The sequence below is a fragment of the Leguminivora glycinivorella genome, chromosome 10 (genome assembly GCF_023078275.1).
Source record: "Leguminivora glycinivorella isolate SPB_JAAS2020 chromosome 10, LegGlyc_1.1, whole genome shotgun sequence".
In the NCBI taxonomy this organism is placed as follows: domain Eukaryota; kingdom Metazoa; phylum Arthropoda; class Insecta; order Lepidoptera; family Tortricidae; genus Leguminivora; species Leguminivora glycinivorella.
Genome location: NC_062980.1, coordinates 1,893,248 through 1,915,565, shown reverse-complemented (window position 1 = coordinate 1,915,565; position 22,318 = coordinate 1,893,248). Strand labels below are relative to the sequence as shown.

The 22,318-nt window shown below is 36.1% G+C and overlaps 3 protein-coding genes across 3 annotated transcripts; 1 reads left to right on the top strand and 2 right to left on the bottom strand.

Annotated features, from left to right (window-relative positions):
• Window positions 1-363: 363 nt before the first annotated feature.
• On the bottom strand, window positions 364-1,293 carry LOC125230330. The gene has a single exon (XM_048135460.1). It carries the CDS (start codon window positions 1,291-1,293, stop codon window positions 364-366), a length of 930 nt encoding a protein of 309 aa, XP_047991417.1.
• Window positions 1,294-6,913: 5,620 nt separating this feature from the next.
• LOC125230328 lies at window positions 6,914-9,225 on the bottom strand. The gene is made up of 6 exons (XM_048135459.1): window positions 9,221-9,225; window positions 9,047-9,163; window positions 8,739-8,810; window positions 8,542-8,646; window positions 8,323-8,433; window positions 6,914-8,139 (listed from the first exon to the last, which is right to left on the bottom strand). The coding sequence occupies exons 1-6, from the start codon at window positions 9,223-9,225 to the stop codon at window positions 7,749-7,751; spliced, it is 801 nt and encodes a 266-aa protein (XP_047991416.1). The 3' UTR covers window positions 6,914-7,748.
• LOC125230286 lies at window positions 9,151-10,220 on the top strand. The gene is made up of 2 exons (XM_048135404.1): window positions 9,151-9,510; window positions 9,598-10,220. Exons 1-2 carry the CDS (start codon window positions 9,508-9,510, stop codon window positions 10,030-10,032), a joined length of 438 nt encoding a protein of 145 aa, XP_047991361.1. The 5' UTR covers window positions 9,151-9,507; the 3' UTR covers window positions 10,033-10,220.
• The last annotated feature ends 12,098 nt before the right edge of the window (window positions 10,221-22,318 follow it).

The following is a 22,318-nucleotide window of genomic DNA, read 5'->3' as shown; positions in this document are numbered from 1 at the left end:
TCACAGATTTGTAGTGTATCAATCACGGTGATTTCAAGAATTTAACAAATGGCATATCAACAAAGTGTATAAAAGGTTGCATCACACGCAGGATGAGAGACAAAATGCAAGGGCTTTCATATCTGTGGTTCTTAGCTAAGGTCTTAAGATAGCATTGAATTTTTTGATTGGGAAGCAGACTGAATTATTAAAGTGTACATTTAAAAGCGACAGGCTGGCGTTACAATAAACATATAAATTGAATTTCATAACTGATAAGAGCGTTAGAATAAAGTTAACATGCATCAAGTAATAATAACTAAATATGATAACAAAAAGCATAAAATCATAATCATGTTGAGCGCGAATTCTCACAAGGTCTAGTCACTCAATGTTGTTAGGTTTTTCTAAGTTCTTTAAGTCATGTTCACTGTTGATAAGGATCAGACTGGTTCCTTCTTTTTTCCTCAGGAAAATTTTACCGTTAGTCACCCAACAGTGCTTATATCCGTTGGAGCTTGCGAAGTCCTTCGCGATGTAGTGCAGCCGTTTCATTTGTGGGGATAAATTCTCAGATACATACACAGGATTACGCGGGCCAGTGATGCCCAGGGTCTCCGTGTTTAGTTTGCACGTGCTGTTACTTTTATTATACTCCCTATATTTCCGTATGAGGTGCTCTTTTGTAAGTACGCTGTTGAATTCAATAATAATTGTCTTCATGTTAGGGTCCCTGGTGGTAATACGGAAGATATCCTTGACATGCTGCGGGTCTATGGGAGTATTCAAGACGTTCGCTAGCGTTGACAGTTGTGTGATGAGGGATAGTTTGGATTCTCCTTTGCTATGGGGTATATTCTTAATTTCTACACACGTGGACCTTCTGTATCGTTCAAGATTTTCCAGTTTTTGTTCCAGGACCTGGATATACTGTAAGTTTTTGTTGCGATCCGTTTCGAGTTTGTCTATTTGAGTTTGCACAGAGTCCAATTTGTTAGAAACAAAATCCACAGTTTGGCGCAATTCAAGGTTCTGGGCTTTAATTTCATCCATAGAAGAGGAAATCTTTTCTAACGTAGAGTCCTGGGAGCTTTGGTGAGCTCTGAAATCGGCAAACATACTTCTCATTTCCGCCATCATCTCCGCTATTTGCTCACTATTGCTTTCACGCTTTCTTTTAAGGCGGGGGTTAGACCGTCTGTCTATTGATTTAATTGATGCCTCCGAGTCAGCTCCAGAAGAAGTTTGTGTGCGAACAGTTTTACTATCCGCCTCAGACACGATGTTGGAGGAAGGTTTACGTTGCGGGGACATTCTGTCTAGTCTATGTATTACCGGGCACCAAAGATTCGCCGGAGTCAGTACTGGTTAAGCGCGGGGCTTAGCTTGCCTGTTATCAGTCGGAGGTCAACGTAGACTGGCGATCGCCCAAATTTACTCCACTTCCACTATATCTTGAGCTCTTGTAGTAATGAATGAGAACGATTTACTCACTTGCGTAGTTTTGTGCCGTTGTAGACTCCGCGTTGCCTCTGCGCTCCTGGTAACCGCTCGAATAAATTTTAAGTATTTATTTAAATAATTTGAAATATTTTTGCGCGGAGGTTTATATTTTACACGTCTGATCACCTCAGAGGTCCGGAGGTTTACCATCAATGGAAGGATATTTCATATGTATATTGGGATGATCCAAACGAATTAGTTGACAGATTAAAACTGCTTATAGCATCGCGTGACGCTGGAAATACAGGGTTAGATAACGAGATAATATCCATAATTGAAGAATTACGTGAAGCAGGCTTAATAAATAATATATAAATGTATATACTCTTACCTTTCCCATCAGTTGAAGTTTGACTTTCAAGTAAAAAATGAATATAGACAAATTCGGTCACCATGTTCATAAACGTCTAAAAACTATAAGATTAAAAGGGGTTGTTAAACCATTATCTTCCGATGATGCAGTTAACAAGCAGTACGTTGATGAACACATTCAAAACATGTACGAAAAGAAGTATATAGACTCTTTGTTTAACACAATAAATAATCAAATTCACCAACTCGTAACTCAGTTAAAACTGAACTTTTATACGAAGAAGGAGATAGACGATATTTAAAAAAAATATAATAATGATAAAACAACAAATAGTGAACGAGATCCACAGGTCAGCGCGAAGAAATTTTAAGCGACGATCGGTTGTACTACAAGGAATTGATGATTTATGGCAAGCCGATTTGATAGATTTACAAAAGCTTCATACTGTTAACAGAGGATATAAATATATTTTAACCGTTATTGACACATTTTCAAAGTATGCATGGTGTACACCTATTAAGTCTAAAACTAAAACAGAAGTCAAAGATGCATTTGAACTAATAATAAAAACATCTAAACGAAGACCTAAAAACTTACAAACTGACCTAGGAAAAGAATTCTACAATCAAGAATTCGATTTCTACTTAAAATTATTAAAAGTTAATCATTACTCAACTTATTCAATTAAGAAGGCATCTATTGTTGAAAGGCTGATAAAGACACTTAAGTCTAAGCTCTACAAACATTTTGCATTAGTTGGTAACTATAAATGGGTTGGTAAGCCATTAGACGATGTAGTAAAATCATATAATCAGACTGTGCATCGCACAACAAAAATAAAACCTATTGATGTAAATTTTGATAATGAAATGCAAGTATTAAAAAATATTAAAAAATCACTATCCAATTTGTCTTATAAATCGAACAAATTCAATATAGGAGATTGTGTACGCATTAGCAAGTATAAAAATGCCTTTCACAAAGGTTACACACCTAATTGGTCAACAGAACTTTTCACTATTACTCACGTGAATCGCACTCAACCTGTTACGTATCACATTCAAGACCAGCATAAAAACACTATACTCGGTACATTTTACGAGGAAGAACTTCTGAAAACCAACCATCCAAACGTTTACCTTGTAGAAAAGGTTATTAAAAGAAAGGGTAGAAAGTTGTATGTTAAATGGTTGGGCCTTAATAATAGCGAAAACAGTTGGATTGATAAAAGTGCGGTTGTTTAAAGATATTTATATAATTTCCTTTTAATGATAGTGTTATTATCTCACGAGATATGAAAGGGAAAGGACTGTTAAACAGCGCTATTAATAATTTACCCTTTGAATTACACTTACCTGGTTATAACTATTGTGGTCCGGGAACAAAATTGCGCAAAAGGTTGCAGAGAGGCGATAAAGGAATTAATGCGCTAGATAATGCGTGTATGAAACACGACATAGCATATGATAGTTATTCGGATTTAGCTGATAGACATCGTGCTGATTTAGAACTATACGAAATGGCGAAACAAAGAAGAAAATCGAAAGATGCAGGGAGAGGAGAAAAAATTGCTTCGTGGTTAGTTAGCAAAGTGATGAAATCTAAAATAAAGGCAGGTGCGGGTATAAAACCATTTAAACGTTTTGTGACCAAGATACGCAGTGAATTAAAAAAGAAACCAAAAACAAAAGGTAGTAATATAATTGAGCGGGCACTTATTGCTGCGACGAAAATTTTTAAAACCAATTCCAAGGTACGGGTACCTCGTCTTATACCAATTCCAAAAACTGGAGGCTTCTTACCGCTGATACCTATTTTTGCTGGTCTGTCTGCGCTAGGGTCATTAGCAGGAGGAGCTGCCGGAATTGCTAAAGCTGTAGGTGATTACAAAGCCGCCAGAAAAAATTTAGCGGAATCGGAGCGACATAACAAGATGATGGAATCTATTGCATTAGGAAAAGGCTTACACATTAAACCATATAAAAATGGCAAAGGATTATGTTTGAAACTTTCAAAAAACTAACTGAGAGGTTACCCAGGCGCGCTCTTTCAAATATTGACATTTTAAAACACTCATCTGATATTCCATATTTTCGAGGAGTTTATATGAGAGACAGTTTACCAAAGACTCCTAAAAAAGTAGAATGTGGAATTGTTAATTTAGACAGTTTTAAAAACAATGGTACACACTGGGTAGCCTACGTAAAAGATAACAATTATTGTGAATATTTTAATAGTTATGGTGACCTTTCACCTCCGCTAGAATTAAAGAGGTATTTAAAAAAATATGATATTTACTATAATTATGACACATATCAAAAGTTTAACACTGTCAATTGTGGACACTTATGCCTAAAGTATTTAAAACAATATTGGTATAACCGTTTAAATATCATCGCACAATAATCAGTTTATCATTCTCACAATGTCTTTCACTTTGTCTATAACTGGAACATCTTCCACTCTGTTAACAAACTATTCACCAGCTTTTCACCTGGATGGTGAATATGAGTGTGGGCTATTGTATATGTCAACTTTTAATTCTATACCCAACATAGACGACAGAAATAATAAGTTCTATTATGGTAAAAACAAAGTAATTAAAATTCCTGAAGGATCATATGAACTTCAAGATATTGACGATTACCTTAAAGAACATATTGAAGGATGCTCTTTTGCACTAACATGCAATAATAATACCTTAAAAACATCTATTTTATGCTCTGAAAATATTCATTTCGACAAAGAAGGCTCCATCGGTAATATACTTGGCTTCGGTTCAGAATCTATTCAAGCTAATATATTAACTGAATCCCCTTATCCTGTCTCCATTCTCTCAACAACCATAGTCCGCATCGAATGTGACATAGTGAGCGGTTCATTCGTTAACGGAAAACCTAGTCATATAATTCACGAGTTTGTACCAAACGTGCCACCTGGTTATCGGATTATAGAAACACCAAAAAACGTTATTTATTTCCCTGTAACCCAAAATAGCTTAAACACAATAACGATAAGAATTTTAGACGTTAACAATAATCTAGTTAATTTACGGGGTGAAGAAATTCAGTTATATTTACATTTAAGAAAAAAATGATAGACTTCAATAAAACTTCAGTCTCTCTTAAAAACATTACCAGTACTCATCCTGCAATCACGAAAAGAAGACCTAAAGTAAAACTCACAAAACAAAATAAGCAATTCCTCCAAAGCTTACGCCTATTAAAATGAGTATATTAAACTTAACAGAACCTTTTGTCTTTGATAATTCTATCGAGAGCTTTGAATATCATTCATATAAACCGTACGTCACAAGTTTCAATTTCAACGATGAAATACGTATACCTATAAACCAACAAGATCTTTACGTACTACCATCAGCAAGTTCTTTATACATAGAAGGTACTATAACCGCATTCAATAGAGAAACAAAAGCCGAGGTAAAAAGTGTTCTTCTTACAAACAACCCCATACTTCATCTATTTCAAGATATTCGATATGAATTAAATGGAATCGAAATTGACAAAATTAAAAACGCAGGAGTTACAACAACTATGAAATCTCTTGTATCTATGAATGGACTGGAAGCATCCATGTCTAAGTTATGGGGATTTGATGTCAATGGTATAAAAAACACGGAAGGTACATTTTCTGTGTCTGTACCTTTAAACAAGATTCTCGGGTTTGCTGAGGATTACAGCAAAATCATAATTAATTGCAAGCATGAACTTATTCTTTTAAGATCCAATACTAATTTGAATAGTGTTAAATTAAATGCGAATGAATATATAGACAATATTACTATATCTAAAATAGTATGGCGCATGCCTCATGTTAAAATGTCTGATCGTGAAAGATTAAATTTACTAAAATGTTTAGAAAGAGATCGTGCCGTTCAGATAGCATTTAGGACTTGGGATTTGTATGAATATCCGCTCTTGCCTGAGACGTCAAAACATTCTTGGTCTATCAAAACTTCATCGCAAATTGAAAAGCCGCGTTATATTATAATTGGATTGAAAACGGGACGAAAAAATGAAGCTAATAGAGACATATCACACTTTGATCACTGTAATTTGAGAGATGTTAAAGTTTTCTTGAATTCAGTTTACTTTCCGTACGAAAGTTTTGATGTTAGTTTTTCGGGTGAAAAGTTTGCTATATTATACGAACAGTATGCGAAATTTCAACAGTCTTATTATAATCGTCTACAAGCGCCGTTGCTTAGCCCTAAAGATTTTAAAGATAAAGCTCCTTTATTTGTTATCAACTGTTCTCGTCAAAACGAAACCTTAAAAACCGGTTCAGTAGATGTGAGAGTTGAATTGGATTGTGAATCTGATATACCAAAGAACACTGCAGCTTACTGTCTGATTTTAAATGATAGTGTATTTGAATATAAGCCTTTAAGTAATATTACGAAAAAAGTATCGTAATGCAGCATATATTTGTAGACCTTCAAGGGTTTAAAACAAAAGAAAACGAATTTATTATCAAAGAATTTGCATACAGCACGCTAGAATACACTCAAGTTTTCTTAATAAAACCCCCTTTTCGATTTTCTAAATTGACGGAAAGTGAAGAGAGGCAGACAAAATGGATTGAAAAACATTTAGGTATTTTGTGGCACGAAGGTTATGTTGATTATAGAGAATTTAGAAGACTTATTTATAATCATATTAAAGATAAGATAATATTCGTTAAAGGTATGGAAAAAATTAAATGGATTAAAGAATTATATTCAAACTGTACTGTTATAGATTTAAGTGAAAAGGGTGCACCGAATTTACAAGAACTGTATAAAAAATATTGTATTAATGATTGTATTTTTAATTGTGTGTACCATAAAAAAACTTGTGCATTAAAAAATGTAATATGTATGAAAAAATGGTATTTAGAAAATCACGTTCCTCTTTGAATAAATGAATGTGCTAAATAAAACGCATTTTATTAACCTGTAAATGATACTCCTGAAAACAATGTTTAAATCAACTCATGATACGATATTGTACTCGTGATACAGGTATACGATCATAAGTATCCTGAGTTGATTTAAACATTGTACATAAATATGGTGGGTTTAAAAAAGAAAAACTATTTTTTTTTTTTTTTTTTTTTAGTTTATTTAATAATAATATACATACTGGCATAGCTAACTTAAAAAGTAAAGTAGGTGTTTACAAATTAGTTCAAAGTTTCCTTTAAAATATCACTATATAACTATATTTAGAAAAATGAAGCATGTCCCCACGCAAGTGTGTGAATATTGTCTTTTAATATTACTCGTTTATCATCATTCGAAGATAGTGCTACTTTCATTGTTTTTAATATTTACACAAGCTCTTCGATGTTTTATTAACTTTGGTAATTCTATAAATCTAGACGCTCTAAGAGGATTATATTTGTTTATGTTTATCTCGAGATATAAGTTTCGTAGAAAGCTCCAGCCACTGTCCCGTTCTTGAAATTCATCAATTTTCGTGCTCAATGTGTTCAAAATGGTTGAAAATATTTCTTTAAATTCGTAACTCTGATGTAAAATGATATTTTGCGTAGCGAATGATTTAATTTCACATGCTTCATTTTTCGGCAAACCAAATTCAGCAAACAGTTCAAAGTTAACCTTTATAGATCCAAAAGCAAGCCTTCTCGCTTCGAGAATATGTTTAATATGTCTACGAAGAGCGCACAGAAACTTTACCGGTGAGTCATGGAGGCTACTCTCTGGTCCACGCACTCTGTATGATGCTATTCTACTACGGAAAGCGCTGCTTATTTTTTCAATATCAGGAGTTAATTGAACAGAGTTATTATTTTTATGCAAGTTAGTGCGCAAGTGAGCAGAAAAGGCTTTACTTGGAATACTTATGTCACACACTGAACAAAATATGGAGCTATTATGAGGCATTTTGCCTATTGACATAGGAATAGACTAAATTAGACGTAAAAAAGATTAAAGATTATTGGCTTTTTTATCTGGGAAAAAGGTTCCTTCATCTGTAAAGTCGTCCTTACAACGCTTTAGAATCTTATTTATTCCATCTACTATATCCGAAACGGAATCCACACGATATTTAAAATTAACCAGCGCTTTCTCCCAACGGGCTTCAGATGGAACGTTTTGAATATCTACTACGTTATACAGTTTAAGATCAATAAAAAGATCACCGGTTAACGAAGCTGTGCGACGCACGTAGCCGCCTGGGACGCGACGTATCAGCACGGACGACAGAGAGTTGGCAGCGGATGCTCGACGCTGGGCTTCAACATGTCCTTCGTCACCCCAGTTTGAAAACCAGCCTGGCTTACAATCAGGTGTCTCTTTCTTCGACTTGGTTGTCGTACTGGAATATTAAAAACTTATTTATATTATCGAATACAACAAAATATAATTAGTTAATTAGGTAAGTACTTAACATTTAAGAATTTAAATACTATGGTTTAAAATGTTTAGATTCAAAGGCTAATTACAATTAGTTAAGTAAATATATGTATTACATATAAAATAACTGAATTGAATTAATTACCTTTTAGTTTTGTCTTCTTCATCAAGGTCAGTGTCACTGTCCTGCAACGTATCAGTTATTAACACGGACGATGCGTGCTTTTTCACAGTTTTCTTTGGTTTGATCTTCTTGCTGTAATATTAAAAACTTTATATTACTTCCAGTTCTCATAAATAAAGAGAAATAAATAAAAAGTTCGCATTTGTAGACAAGTTTTCAAACACAGTTTTAATTAATTACCTTTTACTAGCACATTCTTCGACGACGTTTCTGTCCAGCGACCAGCCCGCGTCACGTTTCGGGATCTGAGAAGCGTTTTTCCTTTTGGTTGTTTTCTTCTGAGTCCTACAATACATAGTGATTATCCATCAGATCATTAATAATAACAAAAATTAATAATAAGTTAATAAAATCTTAAATTTAATTAAAATACATACTTTAATGATCCAGATTCATCCTCAGAGTCGAGGTCTTTCTTAGACTGGATTACATGGTACTCAAAGTCAGACCTGAAAATAAAAAATAAGATTCTGTTATGTTCAGTCGAACGAGATTTCACAGTTGTACTTGTACCTCTCTCCAGCGAGGGTTATAAATTTTAAGTTAAAGTTAATACCAATACGCACTTAACTCGCATAAAACTGCTACTTAGAAGGATACTTATCGGTAAATTTAATCGAGAACAAACATCACTCAACACCATATTCAGAATAGTTTATAGCTAAATAAAATATTACAAACTTACGAACATTGTTTCAAGGTGAATTTCTCCGTGTACGTAAAACTCGCACTGTAACACTTGCACTTGTTAGAAAATAGTAGAGGAAATGAATAAGCCAGGGGTTTTATTAATAAAACGAAACTGACGTAAAGTCATGAGTTAACAACCTAAAAGCAAATTATAACTAACATAAACTACAACATTTGCAAAAATACAGTAAGAAACCAATATAATACAAAGGTTGATCATCACTGTAATATAATATTCAACTCAGCTAATTATTGAAAAACAAAAGTGTAATATTTCTTTTGTCGGAAACAAGAACGAATGTCGCCGCGTTAAGACCGCGTTCAATGTGCAAGCTATAATAGCTAATAGCTATACTATATTTTGTTACTACGAAGTTATAAATAGAGCATTTAACAAATTAAAATTACAACAGTTCGAGATTTCAAGCCGGGTGCATTATCAGTTTCAAAATCAGAATGGTATGTATTTTACTTTTATTATATTCTGGTATCTTTGAGTACTTTTATTTGGTGTTGAAATATATTTAACTTGATATTTTTTTACAGGGCTCGCAACCTATTAACCACGCTGCTGAAATGACTGAAACCACACCATTTTATTCGCAAGTTTGTGAAAAACCGAATGATCCGCTCAATTATTCTCAAGACATGGATGCGTACCTGAAATACCAGGATTTGCTCCTGAATCCATCTTTAGAAATTCCATTATCAGGTACACCAGCAAAAAGTCAGAAGAAAATCGCTAAGAAAGGAAAGAGGAAAATAAAAGAAATGGGTTTAAATTCCCATGTCATCAGAAAGGTTACAAAAGGAAAGCGTCTGATTAAAATCAGTATATCCGATTTGGAGCAATCAAATATCGAATCTAATGGGGTTACAGTACAATATGTTGTTCAAGATGACTATGATGAGTTATTAAATGCAACTGAAGGTCTGGTAGAAAAAATTGTAAAAAAGTTGAGTGAAGTGAGTAATTATTAGAAAATTTTATGTTATAAAATGTACTTTACTTTTTAGTTAGTCGTCGTGCTTGTAATATATCTCATTACTTAAATAAAATGGTTTCATGATAAATTAATTGTTTTATTTTTAACATACTAAAACATAGAGAATAAATACGATATTATTTTTAGAGTTTTACCACTCACAATATAGTTGAAATATGTATACTGAGATCTATTATATATCAAAACCATTTAAAATTCATGTAAATCGTGATCATTTTATAAGATAAACATAGCGAGTGAGCAACCAGGTAAACTGACTCAAATTACAACTAAATGAGTGATTGCAATTTCGCATACTGTTCAATGTATGTCATGATTTTAATATAATCAAAATTTGAACCTTATATCTTTATGAAAAGTTCTGCTTTGCAAAGTGCAGTATATGACATACGCTAGCCTTTAATTTATACTGAACTCTTTGTTATGGGTGTCAAAGAAGATCATATTTTATATACGTTATTTTAAACCATATATTACAAAATTCGTAGTAGATATGACGTGGGAGTACGTAATCCGAAACAGCCAATAGCATAACTGGGTCTACATCACACTTATAAAGTTTTTACAATGTTTCATATAAATAAAAATGGTGATGTGTAGTATGTCGGGTTGTGACGACCGACAACCTCAACACGTAAACCATTCCTTGGCTTGGCCAACCGAGGCATGTAGTGTTGAATTCGAGACTTGGGGATCTCTGTATTTACGCGGTCGATAGATATGGAATCCCATACCCGGAGGGGGTCAAACTCAATCGATGCATGTAAAACGCGACTACACCAGAGTTCACACTTTGGGGGTCCATTCGTGTTCTGCGACGCTGACGAGCTGATCAGACACGTTGTGTGTAAACGCCACTGTCAATCGAGCAAACGCTTGAGAGAGACCACATCTGAGATTGGCCACCTCGGAGAGTGTGTTGCGTTAAGCTTTTGCTATTTAATATCATACCTAACTTAACTTTACGGCTTACATTTTCGAAATGGACCATTTAACAACGAACACCATACTTCATCTGTTTCAATCAAATGAACGAATCCGAAATGTTAAGTTAAAAATCTGATTGCGCTTTTACAGTTCACAAGTTCTAATTCTAAATATGCAATCGTAAACCTTGTGTGCTTTTTAAACCATCAGAAAACCTATTGAGAGTTTCAAATCATGAGAAAGCCGATTAGGAGTTTTAAATCATCAGAAAACCTATTGAGAGTTTCAAATCATGAGAAAGCCGATTAGGAGTTTTAAATCATCTGAAAACCTATTGAGAGTTTCAAATCATGAGAAAGCCGATTAGGAGTTTTAAATCATCTGAAAACCTATTGGGAGTTTTAAATCACCAATAAACCTGAGTACGAGTCCTAAATATGAAGTGATATTGGGAGTTTTCAAATCTTTGATTTGAAACTCCCAATAATCACCTACTTACACACATATTGTCACTACGTTTGTTCAACTCGCGATTTTTTTTTACACAAATAAATCACAGGATATCATACATTAGTTTAAGCCATCTCTCGATTGTATTTTTTATAATCGTGAATCTCAATGGCTTCTCTTACCAATCTCGGTATGTGTGACAGTGCACACATAGGGCAGACGAAGCGCGCACTATTGCCTGCAGAATTTAAAAACACATTGCTGCAGCGCTACATAGGTACTATTTAAATTTAGATAACGTTCCTTATAGCATCATCCTCCTTGCGTTATCACGGCATTTTGACACTGCTCATGAAAGCCTCCGAGTCTGATCCACTTTGACAACTAATCCCGAAGTTTGGCGTCGTCCTTCCAGCCCAAACTTTATTGTCACGATGTTTATAGATGACGTTTCTTATAATCTGGCTATTTTATTCAAACTCTAAAAAAAGTAACTAGTATTACTTAAGTAAAAAATACACGCGTCTCAATGCATCTTACTTAATTTAAAAGCTAATTCAAAATGAAAATGTCTACGATTAGGTAATCCTTTCCTGTCCCAAATGTGAACTAATTATCCCCAACTTGTGTTAAGTGCACACCCTACTAGTAAATCCTTCCTTATCGCGTCGGGTGACCACGTGACATTGAACCGTCGGACACGGCCCCGTTAGTGCGTGTGTGGGACCGTCCGCAGAAAACTACAAACTATTCTAGCATCGGACTGAAATATCAAATTACGATACTAGTGCGGAAAAGAGGAAGTTTGAAACGAGTGGCGATAAATAAAAATACAACAGAAAGGAGTGTTTTTAACCCCCGACGCAAAAACGACGGGGTGTTATAAGTTTGACGTGTCTGTCTGTCTGTCTGTGTGTGTGTCTGTCTGTGGCATCGTAGCTCCCGAAGGGATGAACCGATTTCGATTTAGTTTTTTTTTGTTTGAAAGCTGAATTAGTCGGGAGTGTTCTTAACCATGTTTCATAAAAATCGGTCCACTATGTCGCGGTCGGGGGTTTTTATAAATTTTAATTTTGTGGTTAGGTTATAAATCGACACGTGTTACGAATTTTCTCATCGCACGTGTATTGTACGACGTTATTCAGTACACATGGCCCATTGTAATTTTGACGTGATAGGTAAAGTACCTACTAGCACACCTTGGACACTGGCGATCAAATATATTGAAAGAGGCGCATCCTAGCACACAGTCTTAGCTCGTGTAGGTGAACACGTACTATGCTTGTATGAGTGAAATATGACAGGTCGACTGTTCGTGTTTTTGACAGGCGGTAACTGTGAGGTAACCGAGAAGGGGTGGGCGGCACTTTCAGCGAGGAGCGGGAGTGACCATACTGTACGATAGTACTCTTTATTATACTGTGCTACTAAGTAAAACCAGACCAGAAATATTTGACTAGGCGCCATGTTGAGGAATTTCTTTGGAACTATTTTCTTCATAGTTCACTGAATTGTCACCGCATATCGGAATAATAACACCCTATTTTACGCACTAGTGCGAGAAGTGGTTCATTATACGTCGGGTCGAAACTTCGGAGGGCTATCTTTACTGACGAAAGTCGTACAATGCTCGTGCGAATAACCACAAAATTGAAATTTTGAAAAAACCCCCGACCGCGACCTAGTGGACCGATTTTCATGAAACATGGCTAAGAACACTCCCGACTAACACAGCTTTCAAATGAAAAAAAAACTAAATCGAAATCGGTTCATCCGTTCGGGAGCTACGATGCCACAGACAGACACACACACAGACAGACAAACAGACAGACAGACAGACAGACAGACAGACAGACAGACAGACAGACAGACAGACAGACAGACAGACAGACAGACAGACAGACAGACAGACAGACAGCCAGACAGACAGACAGACACGTCAAACTTATAACACCCCGTCGTTTTTGCGTCGGGGGTTAAAAAGAAATTCGTAACTCGTGCTATTGTCAACTTGTAAATAAAAATGCATGCAGCCTCGTCATAAGGGCCACTTATTAATTGACATCGACTGTTTTTCAAATTCCTACCATCGAATCATGTCAAATAAAGCCTCTCGCTCGTTTTGCAATGCATGCAAGCTGTGGAATGAGCTACCTTCTGAGGTGTTCCCCTTGCGCTATGTCATGGGGATCTTCTAGACCCAGGTATTTAGTATTCTCAAAGATCGGCAACGGAATAAAATGGCTTCCCTGATGTAAGCAACATCAGGCGGCTCGTCTGCTCATTTACTGCCTCTATCTTTGTGATGTCATTTCAACTTTATGTCTATTTCGATGTAAACTAAATCATACTATTATATCTGGACAATTAGTGCATTGCATATAATGATGTAGGTACTAAATAATGCACTCAATAACTACTTTGTTAGTGCTGAAAAACAGACTACCATCGGAACCAATTCATATTCTCTGTGCTAAACTTATATTCCCTATTCCATGACTAAAAATAGTTTCCTAAAATAAATAGCTAAATAACATTCCACTTTCCCTGCTATCCGTACTTTCACACTAGTGTGCGTGCTAGACGTCGCCTAGACGCTGACCCACTACCGGCGACCTTGTGTTTCTTATGTTTTCCTTCCGTCCCTTTCGCACCCACACAACAAATACTCCCTCTCGCTCATGTGTAGACTATTGATAGTTAAGACGCTTGGTACTATATGGCATAAGTCTATGGGGCGCTCGCATAGTTAGGATCTTTAGAACTATGAAGGCTAAAGATGATATTTGCTTGGAGTAGTGTGTGTAGTTGTGATGTTATGGTGTTGGGTGGGGGAGGAACGGGTTTTCTATAAGATTACAAGGGAATAGGGACTGTCTAGTTTGATATGGAGGGTTTACGGGTGGTTTAAGGGTGTTATGTTGTGTTCAATTTGTTGGATTGAGGTGAGGTTTTCCTGTTTGTGAAATGTTTAGTTGTTAGTACGTATTGTGAGTAGGTTTATAAGGCTCCCCCCATGAATCGGTACCAAATGACTTTTTGCTACTGAATTGTACCTATATCTATATTCCCTGTGTATAATTTTCATGGCCATCACTCTTAAATAAAATGTTAAAATAGTACATTACGATACAAGTGTGGAAAGAAGGAAGTCCGAAACGAGTGGCGATAAATTAAAACACGCCGAAGAGAGTGTTTTAAATCGACACGAGTTACAAATTCCCTTGTATCCTACGGCATTTTTCAGTACAGATGGCCCTCCGAAGTTTTAACCTGACAATAAATGAAAAACACCATCTGTACTGAAATAGTACATTACGATACAAGTGCGTAAAAAAGGAAGTTCGAAACGAGTGGCGATAAATTAAAACACGACCGAAGGGAGTGCTTTAAATCGACACGAGTTACGAATTTCCTTTTCGCACGTGTATCATACGACGTTTTTCAGTACAGATGAGCCTCCGAAGTTTCGACCTGGCATATACAGAGTGGGGCCTGTAACAAAGGCGAAGAATTGAACTGTAGGCTATTCTCCTTATACATTTGTTCAGTGACTTTTAAAAATTATGAAGTCTTTAAATTTTTAATTTTTCATACAAAATAAATATTAGCTTCAATGTACGCCATTATTGTTGTCATTGACGTTGTCTGTCACACTTTAGACTTAACAGAATTCGCAATACCTCTTAGAAAAAACTTTCAAGGGTGATAAAAATCAAAATACAAGTTATTTTTAAAAGTCGCCGAACAAATGTTGATCAGTATAAGGAGAATAGCCTAGAGTTCAATTCTTCGCCTTTGTTACAGGCCCCACTCTGTATATAATGAACCACTTCTCGCACTAGTGCGTAAGAAAAACACCATCTGTACTGAAAATGTTATTAGTATGGCTTTTGCTAATAATAATAATTTATAAAATCCATTTATAATATTATAAATAGGAAAGTATGTGTGTCTGTTTGTTTGTCCGTCTTTCACGGCAAAACGGAGCAACGAAATGACGTGATTTTTTAAGTGGAGATAGTTGAAGGGACGGAGAGTGACATAGGCTACTTTTTGTCTCTTTCTAACGCGAGCGAAGCTGCGGGAAAAAGCTAGTTAATTATAAAACTTCCTACAATTTTGCAATAACCCTTCTAACCCAACCTATCAACCCTACGTCCAACCTTTGTAAAACACACAATGAACTCAAATAATCTTTTCAATTTAAGATTAGCAGTTAAGTATGTAATAAATGCATGTACGTTTCTTAGAAATAAACAGATATTTTTTTTTTTTAACTCAACCGGAAGTAAACAATGTTAAACTACCCACTGCCAGTAAACAATATTGTACTGGCCACTGCCATAGACAAGGAACTAGTTTGTGTCCGTCTAGACATCCCTTGACCCGGGGTCAAGTGGGGTCAGTAAGGGTAGTAACGCTTATCGTAGTATGAGTGGGGTAAGGGATGAAATAGACATCCGGAAGTTTGTGTAGTTGTTTGAAAATGCCGTGTGGCATAAAAATAGAATAGTTTTTTTTTTATTGTAAATAGACAAGCTTATTTTGACAGTAATATAATAAACCTAATTGTAAACTTAAGACTTAATCGTACAAATTTAATACAAATTTTAACTCGATGTCCAAAGTTGGGTTTTGGAATTCACGTATAAATGATGATTTTGATGTTACATGTTAAATAAATTGATGGTTTTAATTTAATTATGATGTTTTACAGTAAATCATTCCATAGTGTTAGTGTGGTGAAAAATTTTGTGTTTCACTCGGTGGCAAATTTTGTTTAACCTACGTGCCCTGAAACCCTCGCAACGCTCAAGATTCCACATTCTGAAGCACTCGCTACGCTCGCGGTTCAATATTGGAATTTTTCGCTTGATCGGGTATCAATTTTGGTATGTGCGGTTAAACAACAACTTTGCCCCCTTGTAAAACAAATAACTATTTATTAATATTTTCCTTCTACTATGTAACTACTAACTAAAAGTGGAGACTTTTGGTCTGAGAGCCATAGTTTTATTTTACTTACCGTTCGCATTATTAACTAAACGTCAATGATTATTCGCTCTTAAATTACCTATAACTTATTATATAGCTGTGAATGAAATTCATGCAATTGTCTAAAATTATCTAATTATTTAGGTAGGTAATGATATGCCATTTAACTCACATAACGTTGGTATGAAAATGGTTTCAGGGCGGACGTCACGATGACGTCATAATCATTATATAATTAGTCAGGAAATATTTGTACAAATCTTCTTTTAAATTTACCAATCACTTGTGCACAGAATATATACAAACTATGTTTGAACCCAAACCGGATAAGGCGCCGTCACAAACCAACATACGCATAACTTATAAAATAATCTCCAGAATGCAATAAAAATACGACCACCACCCACACACGCACGCACGCACGCACACATGCGCAAGAGCTGATCTAAAACACTCGGCGATAATGGCCGCGGGGTCAGTGACCGCGCGTTACATATTTAGAAAAAAATATTTGGCAAATGTTCAGTGGGGCGCGTGCACTTGGGTGCATTCAGAGGATGCATCGCTTATTATGCATTTGGCTTAACGGCTTAAGGATCAAAAAGGTAATGTGTAGGAATATTAACAAAATGCGGAAGCATTTTTCCTACTTTCTTAGCATACTTTTCCGCAGTATCAATTTCGGGTCACTGAGTTCGCTTAGATTTTAGTTTTCCGATACCTCAGATATGAAAGGTATTAAAAGATTAAAACGTGAGTCCACGGCTGTGTCAAAAAGTAAAACAGACCTGCGGGCGTAGACCACTAGTTGGATCCTTATCGCTTCGGTGCGTCCCTATCGCACTTACAAATAGTGCAAAAGGAACGGCCTGACGTTATATATTCGAACAAGATGTACTTCCCGTTTGGCCGGCGTAGCTTTATTTGACGTTCATATGCGCATTATAATATGCCTACTTGAAAAATAAATATTTCATTTTCATGGTGTGGACCATTTTGCGAATGCCAAGAAATAATCCACGACTCGACTCACGACGAGCAAAAATCAATTAAACGAAAGTAGGTACAAACGTTACACTAATCCTGCCAAGTTAGAAAGGCTTCCGATTTCAGCGAAATCATTGAACGCTTAGCTTATTTTTGTGTAAATGGCATTTTTATGCTTAAAATTTTATTAACCTCCCAGAACTCTTGGAACTGCTGCTTTGTTCGAAAATCCTTGTGTTTGCGTTAGAAAATTGTACGCCGATAAATGACGGCCATCGTAGTATACCTATACTATACTAAGTATTTATTTTTGTTTTCAGGCTCAAATGGGATTGGGCAGGACACGTTTGCCGTATGCGCACGATGACTTGTGGGCAAAAACAGTCGCCCGTTCGTTGCCACAAATTACAAAGCCAAGGGGTAGACCACGTCAGAGATGGCGGGACGAACTCGATGCCTTTGAGACACACTGGTGGGAGACTTCCGAGGATAGGGATACATTGAAGAGTAGGAGGGAGGCCTTTGCCCAGCAGTGGGACAATGTGGGCTAATAATAATATAAGGGTACAGTTCACATGATTTTTAACTAGGTTGTGAGTTTACAGTTTCTTCGGCCACGAGTGTACGCTCGCGGGCAAAGCTCCCGTAGAGAGGTACACGTCCGTACATAGTCATACAACATCATACTTAACTGAGTGATACTCATCTTTGTATCTTTGCAATAAGAGATATAAACGGTCAGAGAGTTAATGGCAAGTATGTAGGATGCAGGTGTCTTCGTTTACACTATGCTGTGAAATACCGGGGTATGTCTTTGTCTGGTGATAATAAAAATATGATTCAGTTTAGGTTATAAGTTGGTGTATAATTTTTTAACCCCCGACGCAAAAACGGGGTCTGTCTGTTTGTCTTTCTGTGTGTGTCTGTCTGTGGCATCGTAGCTCCCGAACGGATGAACCGATTTAGATTTAGTTTTTTTTTGTCTGAAAGCTGAGTTAGTCGGGAGTGTTCTAAGCCATGATTCATGAAAATCGGTCTACTATTGTCGCGGTCGGGGGTTTTTTTCAAAATTTTAATTTTGTGGTTATTAAGATGAAGAGTCATATAAATGAAGTTACTACGCTCTGAATTTAAAAATATCCTCCTGAAATACTTAACATTATTTTGGCAACAGCTTTCAAATTATCACCAGCATCATCAGTACTTTACCGCCCTCTGCTGATCATAGGCTTTGTTTTCAGTACGCTATCGCCCGATACGGTCTTTCAAAATAATGTGAAATCCGTGGAGTCACGGGACAGGCTCTGCCTAGTGTCATCCACTAAATATGTGATTAACTAAATGACTTATTTTGAAATAAATTTTAGTTTATTTTACTCTTTAGATTGTCCCGGTCCTGAGCTAGCCTCATCCAGAAATGACCCGTAATTTATCGGATGTCGTCCACCCAACGAGCCAGTGGAGGCCATTGCCATTGCTCTGCAGGCGCTTCAAAATTACATCCAAAAGCGGCCACCAATCTTTAATTCTCCAGCCCACCTTTCATCACTTTTCCTAGAGAATTATAAATATGGTCAAAATAGTTCTGGATTCTTATGACTTTGCGATTATTATTTATCGTATGGCAGCTAAAACTACAGTACGATCTTCTTGAAGACAGTACGGTATCATAAATTGTCAACCTTCAAATCATGAGTGAACAGGCATCTTCTGGGGGAGCTCACTCCATCGTAGGCCAAAGGCCACGTCTTTGCCTTTGGCTAGTCTGTGGTCAAGAGTAAGCCCATTTATAATATAAAAAAAAAGGTATATTATGTATGTGACGATGCAATACGATTTAAAGACTCAAAAGTCAAAGTTGAAAGACAAAGTAGGTACTAGAGTTTTGACTGTATCATAAATCCATAATAATTATACTTATAGGACCTGAAACGCGAATAACACATGGGTGTTATGGATTGGATTGTAACTATCAGGGGTATTCGCTAGGTGGCTCTAGGTATACGTATCGTATCCGGTTCACGGATATTATGTGAGTCTCAAAAATTACTGTTCTTTAAAACAAAAACGTAGCACCTACGTAGCACCTACTCTTTTTGATTATGGTTTTTTATTTCCGCTACCCAAAGGTTGTCTGGTAGAGATCGCTCTTTAGCGATAAGACCGCCTGTTGTCTGCCTCTATTTATAATCATTTGTTTTGTCTCCACTGTATATTTTTTCTGTATCTTTTGCTAAGGTGTGCCAATAAAGAGTATTCTATCTATCTATCTATCTATCTAACGTCACTTTTGACACTGACATAATATGACATCTCCAATCAACGTCGTATTTAGAGCTTATTTCTGACGTATATCGAATCGGGCTGTTTACAGTATTTTAGCACTTTTGCTCTTGATATTAGATTTTTTCTATTAAAAAAAACTGAAAATATTTTCGTCAGAAATTAGTATTTTTATTTATTTAGAATAGAATAGAATAGAATAGAATAGAATAGAATAAACATTTATTCGTGAACACAGACAAGACAAAGAACACATAATAACAACAAGACAGAAAGTAATGAAGTGCCACGAAATGGCCTCATCTCAGCGTGTTGCTGGTGACTTCCAGCGCTGATCTTCCGATGAGACCATCAAGTGAGAAAGATTCACGGAGGGTAACAGACAGAAGAAATGCAAAATATATGTGATACAAGAAGAATGGACTACAGTTAAAAAGAATAAAATTGAAAACATTACAAGAAAAATAACAACAGGCTGTGATATAAGAAAGATCTAAGTATACAAAATAATAATAACAAACAGAACAGGACAGAACACATTAAATTAATAAAAAGAAAAAAGGAAAGCGTCATACACCAGATCGCACACACAGCGTTCCATCGTTTGGTCGTACCATACTATGGCTGTTCATTAAGGCGGCCATTGCTAGTTGCAACTAGCGCCAGCGGTAGCTATACTAACTAAAAGGCAGGTTCTGACAAGACAATAACAAACGTAATTTTATACGTAATTTTATGTAAAAGCTAAAAATCAAATGTATAAGTTTACAGGATGATAAAAAATACTGAATAACATCGACGGCATAATAATCATGCTGCAGAAGGAGCGAAAAACAAGTGGTAAACATATTAAATGAGTAATTAACTACAGACAGCTCGTGTCAAGTCTCAAGTTTTCTTGACTAAGTTGGTGGTTTAATAAGTACTGCTTAAGCTTGGTTTTAAAACTATAAATACTTTGCAGGTTCCTCAATGGCGGAGGCACATTATTCCAGCAGCGCGAGGCAGAATAGCGATAACTTCCTCGAAAAGCTGCAGAAGCATGACGCGGCGTTAACAATTGAAGCCCACAGTTACGGCGTTCGCGAAGCTTAATACAAGAGAGCTTGCTGAAGAGATACGGGGGTGTTTTAAACTTCAGTACACCAAAGAGCAAACAGGCCAAGTGAAGTTTTCGTCGATGCTGCATTTTGAGGATCTTATGGCTATTTAGAAACGGAGTCACGTGTGCTCTCAACGGAATATCAAAACAGAAGCGAGCACAGGCATTTTGAACACGTTGAATGAGTCTTTTTGTTCTTGCAAGAAGTCTAGGTCCAATTACTACATCCACATAATTCAATTTTGATAATACAAGTGACTCAACTAATTGACAACGTAGGTTTTCACTTATATAAGGCCGAATTTTATATAGAACCTTGAGTTTGTAAAAACAACTTCTGATGGATTCAGCGACATGCTTCTCATAGCGCAGTCCACAGTCCATCAGGAGTCCCAAGTTACGGGCCTCATACACCCTCTCAACTGGAAAGTTTGACAACATAATATTTTGTGGAATAGTGACACTAGCCAATTGTTGCCTGCTGCCAAATACCATGTATTTAGTAATTTATTTATTTATTGTATAGTAAGAACTATGCTAACGCCGCAGCAGATGGGCCTAGTTCGAAAATCGCCTTTTCCGCACTTGAATCGTAATATCGAGTAGCAGTCTTTGAGATGAGATTTTTTGTAAGTGCATTAGGGTAATTCCGAATGACAGAAATGCTCGGGTAATTCCGAATCTTGATATGATGGAAATAATGGTGATTCGTAATTAGACGACTATCGGAATTACCCTAATGCACCTTATTAAAACCATTTTTGTTGAAAATATTTTTGGACAAAAATTGGTATTTTTATGTAATTTATTTATTGTATAGAATGAACAATGCTACACAGCGGATGTCGAACCTGGCTCATTACTTATTAGTGCATTAGTTGCATGCCACGACATTGGCGCGCCTTTGACGGTGCATTAGATATCGGGTTAATGCATTGTGGTACCGTCGCGCTCGAAAGTGTACTTATAATCCTATTAAAAAAATTATAATCGCTTAATTTAAATCCATTTTGCTAAAAGTTGATTCTTTTTCGGATCATAATATACTTTTATTTGTAATCAACCTTAAAGCAGAATGGATTTACCCGAATTTGAAGTTAAGCGACACAATTGGTACTGACGCATATTGTAGATTTTTGTCAAGAATTAACTATAAGATACGTTAACGAAGCTTTGGAATATAGTATAAATATTAAATGCCAGCGAGTCTAAAATTACGTTTTTTTTTTAAACAAAAATATCCAATCGATGTCGTGTTACTGCATTGTAGTACTGTCGCGCTCGAAGTGTACGTGTAATCTATTAAAATATACTGAACAATAACTCAGCTTTCAAACAAAAAATACTAAAATTGGTTCATCCGTTCGGGAGCTAGGATGCCACAGACAGACACTCACTCACACAGACAGACAGACAGACAGACAGACAGACAGACAGACAGACAGACAGACAGACAGACAGACAGACAGACAGACAGACAGACAGACACGTCAAACTTATAACACCCCGTCGT

What these genes read in the sequence shown, in the direction of transcription:
- LOC125230330 (XM_048135460.1), bottom strand. Translation starts at nt 1,293, where the DNA reads ATGTCCCCGCAACGTAAACCTTCCTCCAACATCGTGTCTGAGGCGGAT.
- LOC125230328 (XM_048135459.1), bottom strand. An exon ending in TTCACCTTGAAACAATGTTC is followed by an intron (nt 8,811 to 9,046) that starts GTAAGTTTGTAA and finishes TTTTATTTTCAG; the next exon opens with GTCTGACTTTGAGTACCATG. An exon ending in GATGAATCTGGATCATTAAA is followed by an intron (nt 8,647 to 8,738) that starts GTATGTATTTTA and finishes TATGTATTGTAG; the next exon opens with GACTCAGAAGAAAACAACCA.